The 12,890-nt window shown below is 55.4% G+C and overlaps 1 protein-coding gene across 2 annotated transcripts; it reads left to right on the top strand.

Moving 5' to 3' along the window:
* Nucleotides 1-672: 672 nt before the first annotated feature.
* Nucleotides 673-9,167, top strand: SFXN3 (sideroflexin 3). 2 transcript variants are annotated; one of them, XM_039249286.1, is made up of 11 exons: nt 673-846; nt 3,073-3,236; nt 3,898-4,068; nt 4,417-4,515; nt 4,880-4,955; nt 5,127-5,212; nt 5,467-5,594; nt 5,759-5,808; nt 6,883-6,932; nt 7,413-7,460; nt 7,722-9,167. In XM_039249286.1, the coding sequence occupies exons 2-11, from the start codon at nt 3,076-3,078 to the stop codon at nt 7,816-7,818; spliced, it is 966 nt and encodes a 321-aa protein (XP_039105217.1). In that variant the 5' UTR covers nt 673-846; nt 3,073-3,075; the 3' UTR covers nt 7,819-9,167. The 2 variants fall into 2 exon arrangements, with proteins under 2 accessions (XP_039105217.1, XP_039105216.1); XM_039249285.1 differs by lacking the exon at nt 673-846 and adding an exon at nt 1,300-1,837.
* The last annotated feature ends 3,723 nt before the right edge of the window (nt 9,168-12,890 follow it).

Raw genomic sequence — 12,890 nt, 5'->3', positions numbered from 1 at the left:
AACAGAGGCCAGGACAATTCACTGCACACCTTTCCTTATGTTTGCGGGTAGGGGGCTCAGGTCTCGAGGCAGGTCTTCAGAACCTGGGGCAGCGGCAGCCAATGCCCTAGGGATTCCCCGACCCCTATAGATCCCCTGGCTCCAGGCTGCTGTCCCCCCAACCCCCTCTCCCGTCTAAAGGGTTTGCCTCAACGTCTCCCAGGCTTGTGGAGAAGACCTGCTGGCTAGAGTCCCACAGCATCGCTCCCAACACCCGGAGCCAAGTCCCCCAGAACAGCTCTGGGACTCAGAACGCAGCATCCCACCTTCCGGTCGGTCCTCTTGGCCCCCACCTCTTAAGCTCGGCCCCGCTCACCTGCTTGCTGGTGCGGCGGCCGCCGTGGGCGCGGGCGCGAGAGCTTGCAGCCTCCTGGGGAACCCCGCCCACGCCCCGCCCGGCGGCTGGAGTCGGGCTGGCCTATGTAGCCCCGAGCTCCCATTGGCTGCGAGGGCCGCCAGTCACTCCCTCCGCCTCCTCCCTTGGGCGCGCAGGTCCGTGGTTGGTAACCTGGGCTGAGGCCCCCGGGTTCCGCCCGCTGTAGTTCTGATGCCCCGCCACGCCCCCACGAATTTAGGGTTTGGGTCACGCCTCGCCCGCTCCCGCTGCCGGTTCAGCGCAGGGGAGCCCAGAGCCACGTCTTCTCCAAGCCAAGCTAGATGCTAGGGCTTGGAATTGCCACTCCTCCGCGTCACCTCTGAGGCCTCAGTGAGGGACTGTCACCTGGGCAGAGGGGGCGCGAGCATGCGGTGGGCAGGAGCGTGGGATGGCGCCTGGGTGTGCGGCAGGCGTGCCTGTACGGTGACTGGGTGAGTTGTGAGGTGTGTGTGTGTGTGTGTGTGTGTGTGTGTGTGTGTTGACTCTTTCGCATGCATCTTCCTTCTATGTCACAAAGTGTCTCTCTGGCGGCTGAGTTCTGGAAAGGCGACAGAGTGGAGCACCGGTTCCAGGACACTAGCGGGAGGAAGAATCTTTCTGATCCACTTACTCGATGCACACAGAGCTACTTTGAGTCTTCTTCCCCTACAGTTCCCAGGGCAGGGACTGGGGCTAAGGTCTGTGGTGCAGGGGTAGGGATTCGGGGCATAAGGAAACTGGGGGCCCAGTGGAGCTAGGGAAGGAGGGGACTGGAGGAGGAAAATGATGGGGACATAGAAGGGGCACAGGCACAAGCGGAACGAGATTGTGGAGGACTGCGAATGCCCAAGTGCTGCGCGAAGAGCTTGTGGGAACTGGGGTAGGAGCCCAGGGGGCCAAGTAGGCAGAGGCCACTGCCAAGACCGCCATCTAGTAAACAAGTCGGGCGGTAATCCGAGTCCCTCCGGAAGCACCATCAAAGGATGGCCCCTCCACGCCGCCCGCCTTCGTCCTGCGCCCAGCGAGCCTTCGCCTTGAGCACCTAGACGCGTTGTTGCCGAGGCCGGGTGCCTCCCTAGGCCAGCGAGGGGACTGCAAGTAAAGGGGGCAGCACCCGCGGCTCCTCCCCTCGTCTCCAGCCCTGGGGACCGGCCAGAACTGACTCCGCGAGCCCTGATTGGCTCTGGCAGGCGGCACAGAGCCAGCTCCCTGCAGCCGGGGCTGGGGGCGTCGCCCCAAATAGCACCCACCGCCCCCAGGCTCTGCCAATCCCTGGGCACGCCCGGCGGACGCGCGGGGGAAACCCCCGCCCCTCCTGCCGGTTAGCGTCACGCGTGACGTTACGCGTGATGGGTTGGGGGGGGGCGGAGGCAGGGGCGACGCGCCCAGAGAAAGGCGGGTCTGGGAGCTGCAGAGGCCAGAAACCCAGGAGCTCAGCAAAGCGTGAGTGCTGGCGGTCCAGGGCGGGGTTCTCGGGGTTCGGGGGGGTAGGAGGCTGAGGGCTAGGAGGGAGGGAAGCCTGCCTTGGGTGTGCTCTCCGTCTATCCGGGTTCAGTATCTTCAGTTCTAGGGAGGTTCTTGGGGCACGAGGGGAGGTTGGTTGGTGGGAGTAATGTCAGGGTGGGGCCTTATATGGTCACACATTCTAGTGTCTGCAGTTGATGGATATGGGGTGTGTGTGTGTGTGTGTGTGTGTGTGTGTATGCGCTCAAGTAACGGACTTTGTGGGCTAGTGTGTGCAGGACGTGCCCACCGTTTGTATATCTGTGTAGGGCATGTACATATCTTTGTGTATGGGTATGTGAGTGTGAGCTTGGGAGGGGGGAAGGGTGTCTCTTCCAGTGAGGGGGGAAGTATGGTTGGAGAGGATTAGTCATTCTGTAAGATTCTGCCTAACACAGCCAGATGGCTGCTTCAGGCTTTCCTCTCAGTACTGGGTGGGGAAGGCACTTACCGAATCCTCCTTTCTGGATGGAGGTCGCGTGGGGAGAGGTGGATGGGTGTCTGTGCCCAGCTGAGGAACAAGGAGGACCTTGGGCCTTTCAGTGTGGGTTGAGGAAAATGCCCTGGAGAGGGGACTTGTGTGTGCCCATGAACATGCACGCCTGGCTGGCGTCAGAGTCCCCTATTTGAGATCTGGAATAGATAAGCCCTGAAGTAGCCAGTGAGCCCTTGTTCTCCTCCAATCAGGGGCTGGGGCGTGGGACGGCTTATGCCATCTTCCCACACAGCCTTGGAGGGTTGTATCTAGGTCTTAAGGCAGCTGGGGCCTAACGCTGACACGAGCATGCATGTATAATGCATAGAGTACACATTTTTGTGCACGCAGAGCATACGAGTAGCTGCATGGGATTAGTTGCTGCTGTTGCATCAACCATACACATGTAAATCCTCGCTGATGAAAATCTGCACCAGGCCAGCGTGCAGAAGAGACCTGTGTGTTCTGGTTCTGTTTGCCCCTGCCCCCTCCTCCAGTGGCTGCAGGTCTCTGAGCCAGGACATTGCCTGGAAAACAGCTCCTCCCCCCAACCCTTGCTTACCTATCTTGAGTCACCTTGAGCTCTAGAAGGGATTGGTGATAGGCCCAGGGACCAGGGCAGGGCCACCAGAGGCCTCCAAGAGGTAGAGCTCTTGGACCCCATCCTTGGAGTCCTCCGATTCTGATCTTTGCTCTGCAGAAAATGGGTGAGTTGCCTTTAGATATCAATATCCAGGAGCCTCGCTGGGACCAAAGCACTTTCCTGGGCAGAGCCCGGCACTTCTTCACCGTTACTGACCCCCGAAATCTGCTGCTGTCAGGAGCACAGCTGGAAGCTTCCCGGAACATCGTGCAGAACTACAGGTAGCCCGCTACCCCATCTGAGTGAGGGGTGCTCAGTCCCTGCCATTAATATAGTACCTTTTGCATGTATCTCCTCAGGCTTGAGAGTGACCCCATCCCACTCCTCGACCCCCTTGCACCCTGGCTCTGTGAGTTGGAATCACAGGCGACTATGACACAGAGCTTCAACCCAGAGAATTTCAGGGTGTTCGGGTTGAGGAGGTGGCATTGGTATTTGTGGGTGGGGGGCTACTGCATGCTTCACAACCTCCACAGGGGCCTGTCCCACTGCTAGGCCCACCCTCTTCAAGGACTGAAGGGGCTCAAAATTGAGTCCCAAGGAGGTAAGAGAGCACCCACCTTGTCCCCAGGAGGAAATACCCTTGTGATGCCCCCAGCCATTTTTGACCCATTGGGAATCACCATTACCCATGACCAGGCATTTAGGCAGAAACAGAAGGGCACCCTTCTTTATGTGGCTAGAAGGAAAATGGAAAAAGGAGTCCCCCCTGCCCTTCTGGGAAGATTTGACTCCCCCAGAGACAAGTAACTCCTTTATTCTGAGACTCAGAGCCAAAGTTCCTGGTCCCCTGCCCAGACTTCCCCTGAGCTGAGTGGTCAGGGCTGTGGGGGCAGATCTGCCCCTTAGAATTGCCTGTCTGTTCCCTGCCATTCTCTGCAGGGCCGGTGTGGTGACGCCAGGGCTCACTGAGGACCAGCTGTGGAGGGCCAAGTATGTGTACGATTCTGCCTTCCATCCGGACACAGGGGAGAAGGTGGTCCTGATTGGCCGTATGTCAGCCCAAGTGCCCATGAACATGACCATCACTGGCTGCATGCTCACCTTCTACAGGCAGGTCCTGCCCCACGTGTCCCCTCCCTGGGCAGCCCGTCCAAGCTAGAGTATAGCTTGATGACTAGGAGAGACCGGTTTGGGCAGAGGATAGTGGGTGAACGAGAGCTTGTGTTAGAATCCCTTACCTTCCTCAGAACTCAGCCCCAGGGTTCTTCTCACCCCAGAGACAAGTGTATGTGGTTGTGTAAGTGGGGAGGGTGATGCAGAGGTCACCAGAGCAAGTTCTAAGGTCATCGGCCGCACTCCTCCTGAGGGTTTGGGAATAACCTTTAGGGTTGCATTATGAGGGTTTGAGGACGAGGGACCCTGTAGAGGAGGCAGAAATAAGTGTCTTTGTTCCCTCAGGAAGACCCCGACTGTGGTGTTCTGGCAGTGGGTGAATCAGTCCTTCAATGCTGTTGTAAATTACTCCAACCGCAGCGGCGATGCCCCCATCACTGTGGGGTGAGAGCTCATCCCCAGGGGCTCCCTCCCCCCCGCCCCGCCTCCCCAGACCTAACATCGCTCCTTCTTGTTTTCTCCTGTTCCCCAAGTGCTCCTGCAGCCTGTGACTCAGCACCCTCCCCTCAGCCCACCGCTCTCCTTGCTCTCCTGGCCTGAGGGCTCAGGGTCCTCTTGCATGAGCTGTGGGGGACCCGCTCCAAATGGGACAGATTGGAGCTTCTAGGCAGGTCTACACTGTAGCAGGGGAGGAATCTCTCTGCCTGTCACGCCTCATGTTTGAGGAATTTGGCATGTCCTTGAAGCAAAGAACCACATGCTGGGCTGGTCACCTCCCCCGCTTGTGTCCTGACTCTTCCACCCACAGGCAGCTGGGAACAGCTTACGTGAGTGCCACCACTGGGGCCGTGGCCACAGCCCTGGGCCTCAAATCCCTCACCAAGGTAAATGCCCCACCCCCCGCCTTGTACTGCCCCTTCACTCACCTTCATCTGTCTCCTTCCTCCCCATCACGCATCCACACCAACCTACAGGCTCCCCACATCTCTCCTCAGAGCCCCTCACCACTCCATGGCCCTTAGGGCCACTGAGTGACGTCTTTCCTCCCCTCCCAGCACCTGCCCCCTCTGGTGGGCCGATTTGTGCCCTTCGCAGCTGTGGCGGCTGCCAACTGCATCAACATCCCCCTGATGAGGCAGAGGTGAGTGGCTCGGGCTCCCAGCATGCAGGCCTAGTGTGCAGGTGGGTGTGCCATCCTGCCGCGCACACTGGCCCAGGGTGGGGACATCCTCTCCCTCTCCAAACAGAAGCTTCTGGGCACAGTCTCAGTCTGACTCTGGGACCCTAGAGTGGGAGAAACAGTCTTTGAGTCTGTGAAATCTGATGAGAGCCGGGGGGACACTGCAGGTACGATTTGGGGCTGTGATCTGACCCCCCACCCCCTTTCTTTTTCAGGGAACTGCAGGTGGGCATCCCTGTGACTGATGAGGAAGGTCGGAGACTTGGCCAGTCAGTGGCCGCTGCCAAGCAGGGAATCTTCCAGGTGGTCATATCGAGAATCTGCATGGCCATTCCTGCCATGGGTGAGGCAGGGGTGCCTGGGTGGGGCATGGGAGGCTTTAAAAGAATGGGGTGAATTCTCCAGGGGTTTTGAGCCCTCTGGGGGGAGTGGGAAGAGTTGTGAAGGGGATCCACCCCTCCTCAGGATTCCGACTTTGATCCCACTAACCCCACTAATCTCGTGCAGCCATTCCCCCCGTGATCATGGACACTCTGGAGAAGAAAGACTTCCTAAAGGTAGGCCACTCCCGGGGCGCCTGGGTGGCTCAGTTGGTTAAGTGTCCGACTTCGGCTCAGATCATGATCTCCCGGTTTGTGGGTTTGAGCCCCGCATCGGGCTCTGTGCTGACAGCTCAGAGCCTAGAGCCTGTCTGGATTCTGTGTCTCCCTCTCTCTCTGACCCTCCCCTGGTCATGCTGTCTCTTATCTCTCTCTCCAAAATAAATAAAACATTAAAAATTTTTTTTAAAAAAGGTAGGCCACTCCCACCTTTCCCATCCTGGAAGAGGTGGTGGCTGGAAGCAGAAGTGACCAGTCTCCACCCCTTTCCAGCTTGGCCCGAGTCTGAGATTTGCCCCCTGTTGGCCTCACCCTGTGCTGCCCCCTCCACCTTCATTCACTCAGCAGGAAGGAGTTGGCTAGGGTGAAGGAACACTGAGGGAGCAGGAGGAGATGAGGGAAGGAAGGAAATGGTTTCTGTCCCAAAGAGAATAGGTGTCATTCCAGAGGCCTCTGACACACAGGGATGACCCACCACCATCACACTTGGCATCATATTCATGCTATCACCTACTAACAACAGTGAGACACAGAGGCTCCCACCTGCATGAACAGAACAGAGAAGAAGGCACAGGACCACAGGCTCATTTGTTGAATCCTTTATTCACCAATATTTTTTGAGTACCAGCTGTGCCCACGGGAGGGACAGAACGGCGGCCCCCTGGCTGGAGTGAACAGAGAAGGGTGTGCAGAACAGGAAAGGGACAGGTTCATGTGTGCCACTGGGACGGGAGGAAGTGAGCGGAGGGTTGGCCGAGGCTTCCTGAAGAAAGCAGCTCCTGGGGGGAGGGTGCAGAACGTATCCTGTGAGGGGAGAATGGGTGATGGGTGCCAGGGAGGGTGTCAGCGAGCAAGCCTGGCTGGCCTGGAGGCTGGTGATATGGCAGTTCCGGCCCTGTTACCGTCTTGGTAACAGGGAGAAAGGAAAGGGCCACGTATCAGGGTTGATGGGATGGAGCTGTGGAGGGGAAAAGCGGTGCGGGCTAGAGTGGGGGTGGCACAAGCCATTCCATTGTCTCTGTCGCCCCACAGCGTCGCCCCTGGCTGGGAGCACCCCTGCAGGTGGGACTGGTGGGCTTCTGGTAAGTGTGCGGGGACTTAGCTCGGGTGTGTGGAAGTGCCCTTTCCATGGTGGATGTGGGTGGGTACTTAACTGATTTTAGGATGTTCATGTACATCATTCATTTATATATTCAGCTGGTAGGGCTCTTAGACGCTTGTAGGGCATGCTGTGTGTGTTAGCAGGTGATCTCCATCCTTGAAGGTCAACAGTCTAGTTGAAAACATTCTAGTCCTCATGTACAAGAGGAAAGCATGGAAATACCCGTTTTGGCATCATCCAGGAGTTGTGTGCACATTTAATTTCTGATTCAGGCACTCACTGGCTGTGGAGCTCTGGGTCACTGCCCTGGAGGCTCTTCCCTTAGCCAGAACCTAATGTCAGCATTGGCTTTAGTCAACCTCTACCCCTAGGGGCTGTCTCCAGGGACGGGGTGGGATACGGGGAGGCAGCAACCATAGGCCAAAACTTCACAAACCTTCCCAACACTCTTCTTCCCCAGCCTGGTATTTGCCACCCCCTTGTGCTGTGCCCTGTTCCCCCAGAGAAGGTAAGCGCTGCCCTGGGCTTGGTTAGGGGGCTCTGGATAGGTCTCCACATCTCTGGAACCCACTGGCCTTAGGACCCTTTAGTGTGTTCCAGGAGGAGGCTTGGCAGGTACTAAACTTATTCGGAGGGTGGGGAAATGATAGTGAGCTGGGCTTTCTGGCAGTTGAAGGCGATTACTCAGCCTGGGAGGAGGAGGGAGGGTGGTCCCTGAGGCAGGTTGGGTTCAGGGGATCCTGAGCCTGCCTGTGCTGTTCCGTTGCAGTTCCTTACACGTGAGCAGGCTGGAGCCAGAGCTGCGAGCTCAGATCCGTGAGCAAAACCCCAGCATCGAAGTGGTTTACTACAACAAGGGGCTCTGAAGGAGGGTCAGCCGTTGGACCCCTCCATCACCTCCTTGGGCTGCTGTTTTAGTGGAGCCTTGCCATCCCTGCCACCGGCCCGTCTGCCTGGTACTGGGCGGGGCTTGGTAGGGAAGCAGCCATTGAGACCAGCAATCTATAGGCTGAGAGGTGCCCCCATTAAGCCTTTTTCTCTCCTCTCTGGTTTCAAAGAGCAGGGTCACATAATCCCTTTGTCCTGTGCTTCTATGTCTGTATATGTACACACGCGATACGTGTGTGTGTGTGTGTGTGTGTGTGTACATGCTGTCCTGGAAACGAGGAACAGACGTGCTGTCCTAGGATGTCTTGATATCTTGGCTTCTCCTCTCGGCCTCTTGCCACCTGTCAGCCAGCCAGGCTCCAGGACTTCCCTGCCTAAATGGTTCCACTGGCCAAGTTGTTTCTGACAGCACCTCGCCCCTTCTGGACACAGGAGTAGCCAGGATCTCAGGACAGAGATAGAGGGATACCAGCAGGCCAAACTGGGCTGAATCCTTCAGATTTCTGCTTCCTGGCTCCCAGGGACTGGGCTGGCAGAGAAAGACATACCAGGGTAAGGGAGACAGGGAGTTTATGCATCCCCCACATCCTGAAATAGCTCATTTCCTCTCCTCTCCTCTATCAGAACAAATGAGTGGCAGTATGCTGTACCACTCTTGCCATCTTCCCATCCCCCCACACTGCAGTGTGAGCATCTTTAGATACATTCTTAGGAGTTCTTGGTCTGCTCTGACATCATAACCTCAAATCTACACCTACAGTCCCAACCCCCCCTCCCCCAACCAAAAAGCCATGAAGGCAGAGCAAGCATTCCCCTTTAAGAGCTCCCAGCACCCCCCTCTTGCAGAGGGACACAGCTGTGGGAATGGTGCTTAACCTCCGCAGGCAGCTGAGTGGAGACAACCAGCACACCCTCAAGGGCAACTAGGCCCTGAATGTACAATCTTAAGACAGGAAACTCTGTGTTCTCTTGACTCTTGTTAGATATTCAGCAGAACCCTGATCTTAGCTCCTCTTTTTTGTGGCTTGGCCCTGCTCCTACCTCCACTCCCACCCCCATCCCCCAAGAGGAAAAAGGGCCCAGGCATCCATAGCTGGTCCAAAGGGTGGGTAGGCTTGGGAATGGGATATGTGGTGGTACACTCACAGGATACAGGGCTGGTGGACCTTGACTCCCAACTCCCATGAGCTCTAGCTGAAGCAGTGGGTAGTGTGGATGATTGCCCCAGTGGGATCCCCTAAGAGCATTTGTGTGCTCCCCCAACTATCTGCTACCAGTGACTAAAACTATGATGCCATTGTTACTCAATAAACTAAAAACCTGTCTACTTCTTGGTCTTCACTTGATTCCGTGTCCTGAGTGCCCAGGAAGAACCAGTCTCCTGCCTTCGGCCTTCCCTTCCCTCCCCACAAAATCTAGGTCCCAGCTCTTCCCTCCCTTCTGTATGGAACCTCAGCCCCCAGCAGAGGGCACTCTGAGATTAGAAAATCAGTCCTCCATCAGCACCCGGAGTACTAACTAAAGGGATGTAGATGCCTTCTGTTCCCTTCGCAGATAGAGTCCTGGCTTCATTTCATTCTTGGCTAGGAAGGCTGATCACACCTATGTACTTGCTCAGGCACTGGGCTTCTTGGTTCCCTTTAGGCACTTGGCATGGGTTGGGTGGGTTGGTGGCCTCTGGGTCCCAGGGAAGCCTCTGGAGAGAAGAAGGCTAAGGACTGTTCAGCTCCATCAGAGAGAACTTAGGGCACCGGCACACCCTCCTTACACCTCCTCCATGCCCCCATCAATACAACACAGGAACAAGCCTTGTGGGGACCATTTTCTAGTTGTCACCCCTTCCCCCCAACCCAGGACCCTCCACTCCCTCCTTATGTAATTCCCCTTTTTTTCCCCCTGGGAGAAATGGGGCCAAAAGTTCATGCCTCTGGACAGATGGTGAGAGCTTCTGTTAAACACTTTATAGTTAGTTGCCTCTCTTACCCCAAGTCTTGGCTTTAGAAGATTCAAAAGAATAAACATGAATAAATCTACAATGAAATCCATTGCCTGCTCCCTGCAGGACATACCCCTCAGCTCCCCCTTTGCAGCTCAAAGCTCTCACACGAGGGGGTTGGGGGACTCTGTAGGACTGCTGGGTCCTACAACAGCCTGAAGTGACCCTGGTACCTTGGCCTGGGCTCTTTCACTCCTCTTGGGAAATGGAAGTTTCCCTGCATGGGCAGTGGGGGTGACACCAGCTACTGCTCACTGAGCCATACGTGCTGGGCCAAGTGCTCCAAGTCCATCATCTCTTGTGATCTTCACAACCCACTATGGGACCAGACATGTTATTGTCCATTCTTAGCAAAAACACAGGCTTAAAGACATTTAAAACATTGCCCATAGTTACACAACTAGGAAGTGGTAGAAGCAGGATTCAAGTTTAGTCATGTGACTCTGAAGCCACTGTGCTAAGCTGCTTCCTCACCAGCCAGCCACCAGCCAAACTTGAAGCAATTCTTCTACTCTCTCTGACATTCCAGGGCCTCTCCTCCCTGGGCCCAGTTTGTTTATAGGCCCACAAGTGTACTCAGACCTTTTACTAAAGCCTGAGGAGTGTCCAACCTTGAGAGTTTTGCAGCTGAAGGATCATAAGCAAAGATTCCTATGCTTGATTAAATATGAGGTGACAGGGGGCGCCTGGGTGGCTCAATTGGTTAAGCATCCAACTTTGGCTCATGATCTCCCCGATTTGTGAGACCAAGCTCTGGGTCGGGCTCTATGCTGACAGCTCAGAGCCTGGAGCCTGCTTCAGATTCTGTGTCTTCCTCTTTCTCTTCCTCCCTCCCTGGCTCACATTCTGTCTCTCTCTCTCTCTCTCAGAAATAAATAAACATCAAACATTTTTTAAATATAGGGTGACATTTAGATGGGCCTGGCTGGCTTGGTCAAAACAGCATGTGACTTCTGGTCTTGGGGTTGTTGAGTTTGAGCCCATGTTGGGCCTAGAGTTTAATTTTAAAAAGTGTTTTTAAATATGGAGTGACGTGTGGAAAACCAGTTTCAATTCCAACCTGTCCTGCCGGTCTTGACCTGTGCCTCCTACCAAGCCCACGGGGCCCTGGGTCACCTCCTGAAGCCTCTTTCTGCAGTTACAGCTTTGGTCTTTGGTAGTCTCCTTGAAATGTGGCCTTGCACTCTTACTGGAAAATCCATGTAAAATAAACCTACTTGGGGAGGGAGGTACAGGAACCTCTGTTAAACAAAATCATGAAGAACATTTTATAACATACTTACTGTGCTCTGCAGATAACACTAAACCCTATCAGGGAGAGGACTGGCCAAGGCACCAGTGAGGCTAGGAGGAAGGAATGCTTTGCTGCCATCTTTCCTTCCTAATTCCACACCAGCTTCTCAAAGCCAAAGTTAGCTTTAGGCTAACTTCACAGGCTCTCTAGGGGCAAATCCTTGCCAGGTACCTTTTCCAAACTGCCCCCGCCTACTTGGAATTTTCCTAGAAAGTCAGCATTTGGGCAGAGGTAGCACTTTTCTCCCTGGAAAATAATCTCCCTCGTTCTTGGGCCTCCCTCTGTCCTCATGTTCAGACTCTGGGGACCTTCTTTAGGAGCCTACATCTGCCTCTTAGGGCTTCCTCTCCAGGCTTCTTCCCCTGGCCTGGCCTCATCTGCTCCAGAACTTCCACCTTGCCCATTATTAAGATCACATCTCTCCTTCTCTCCCAACCCATGTTCTGAGGAGAAAAATGGCTCAGGTCTGGGTTAGGCTGGCCAGAGAGAGACGGCCAAATGGGCATATCCTCTTTTCTAAGGTCACTGACGCTAGCATCTTAGGGACAGTACTTGGGGCCAGCTTCAGCTCCAGCTCTGTGGGTGCATGCCAATCAGACCAGGCTAGTCGCCCCCTTCCGCCAGCTCTCCCGCCAACACCCTTGCGGTGCCCTACAAGTCACAACCAAAAAAAAAAAAAGTCACAACCAAGCCCATTTCCTCTCAGTCAGGCTTGTCAGTCTCAAGCCAGTCCCACCCCGGGGCGTCTGTCAGTCATCGGTAAGCCACGCCCCCTGAGGCAAAGCCAGTCAGCGCAGAGTCCCGCCCCTCCTCTGGCCCTTCTCAGTCAAAGTTAGGCTCGGCTCCCCAGCCTTTCCGTTTCCCAGGCAACGGCATTATCGCCGCTAGCCGGGAATGCAATTCATCTTCCCTACCTGAACTAGGAACCTTCGTATCAAATCCGCTTTCCGGGTGACGTCGGTCCTGGACCGTTAAATCCGCCAAATCGCCTCCCTCCTTTCCAGTTTGGAAGCCCCCGAGCGCCCCAGCGCCCGCCCTTTGACTTCCTGCCCGGAAATCCGCGACGTTTTCGAGGAATTGCGGGATGTCCTTCCTGGGTCCCAAGCCCGGATTTTTTGGCAGCCTACCGGGTTATTGGCCCTGACAATACTGCGCTTGCATCCCACAGCTCAGGAAACGTTTACAAAACCCTGCTAAGAGTGGCTCTATGCTCGATGCTGAGTAGAAATGGTCTGTTGGGTGAACAAACTCCTTTCCCATCTGCAGGGACACAGCCTGTGCCCAGCAGTCATTAGGGTGCCTCACCCCATCCCCTCTATGTCTATCTCCCTGCATGTTACAGCGATCTCGGTTTTATGCTCCTGCGGGGGCATTCTTTTGCTAGGAATTGTGGAGAAATCGTGACCCAGTTGCATCATACCCTCCAAGGGAACTTCCTGGGCAGCTCTCTCTTCTCTTTCTAAATATACACACCGTTTTCCTCATGGGCAGTCGTCCCAGCTCAGGCTGCCAGAGGGACAACCGCAGGCCCCAATTCTGGGCCCCAGCCTCCTCCAGCCTTTTCTTTCCTCTTTCCAATTTTAAACCAGCAAGCTTTTGAAAAACTGAATAACAACCCTTAGGACAGGGGAGGAACCCTGCCAAGCTTGGGCTACAAACAGAGCCCCTTCCTCCCCCCACCCCATACATCCAAGGGAAAGTAACCTATCCCTCTTAACAAGCAACAAGCAGTTCCTTTGGGATAACATGTTTGCTTATGG

This window comes from Hyaena hyaena, unplaced genomic scaffold (genome assembly GCF_003009895.1).
Source record: "Hyaena hyaena isolate Hyena2069 unplaced genomic scaffold, ASM300989v1 scaffold_331, whole genome shotgun sequence".
NCBI lineage: Eukaryota > Metazoa > Chordata > Mammalia > Carnivora > Hyaenidae > Hyaena > Hyaena hyaena.
Note: the sequence above shows the minus strand (reverse complement) of the source record. Positions and strands in the feature narration are given on the sequence as shown.

Bases quoted from the DNA above. Each gene is read 5' to 3' on its own strand.
- SFXN3 (XM_039249286.1), top strand. From the start codon at position 3,076: ATGGGTGAGTTGCCTTTAGATATCAATATCCAGGAGCCTCGCTGGGAC. The intron at 4,516-4,879 runs GTGAGAGCTCAT...TTCCACCCACAG, and splicing joins GATGCCCCCATCACTGTGGG to GCAGCTGGGAACAGCTTACG. The intron at 6,933-7,412 runs GTAAGTGTGCGG...CTTCTTCCCCAG, and splicing joins GTGGGACTGGTGGGCTTCTG to CCTGGTATTTGCCACCCCCT.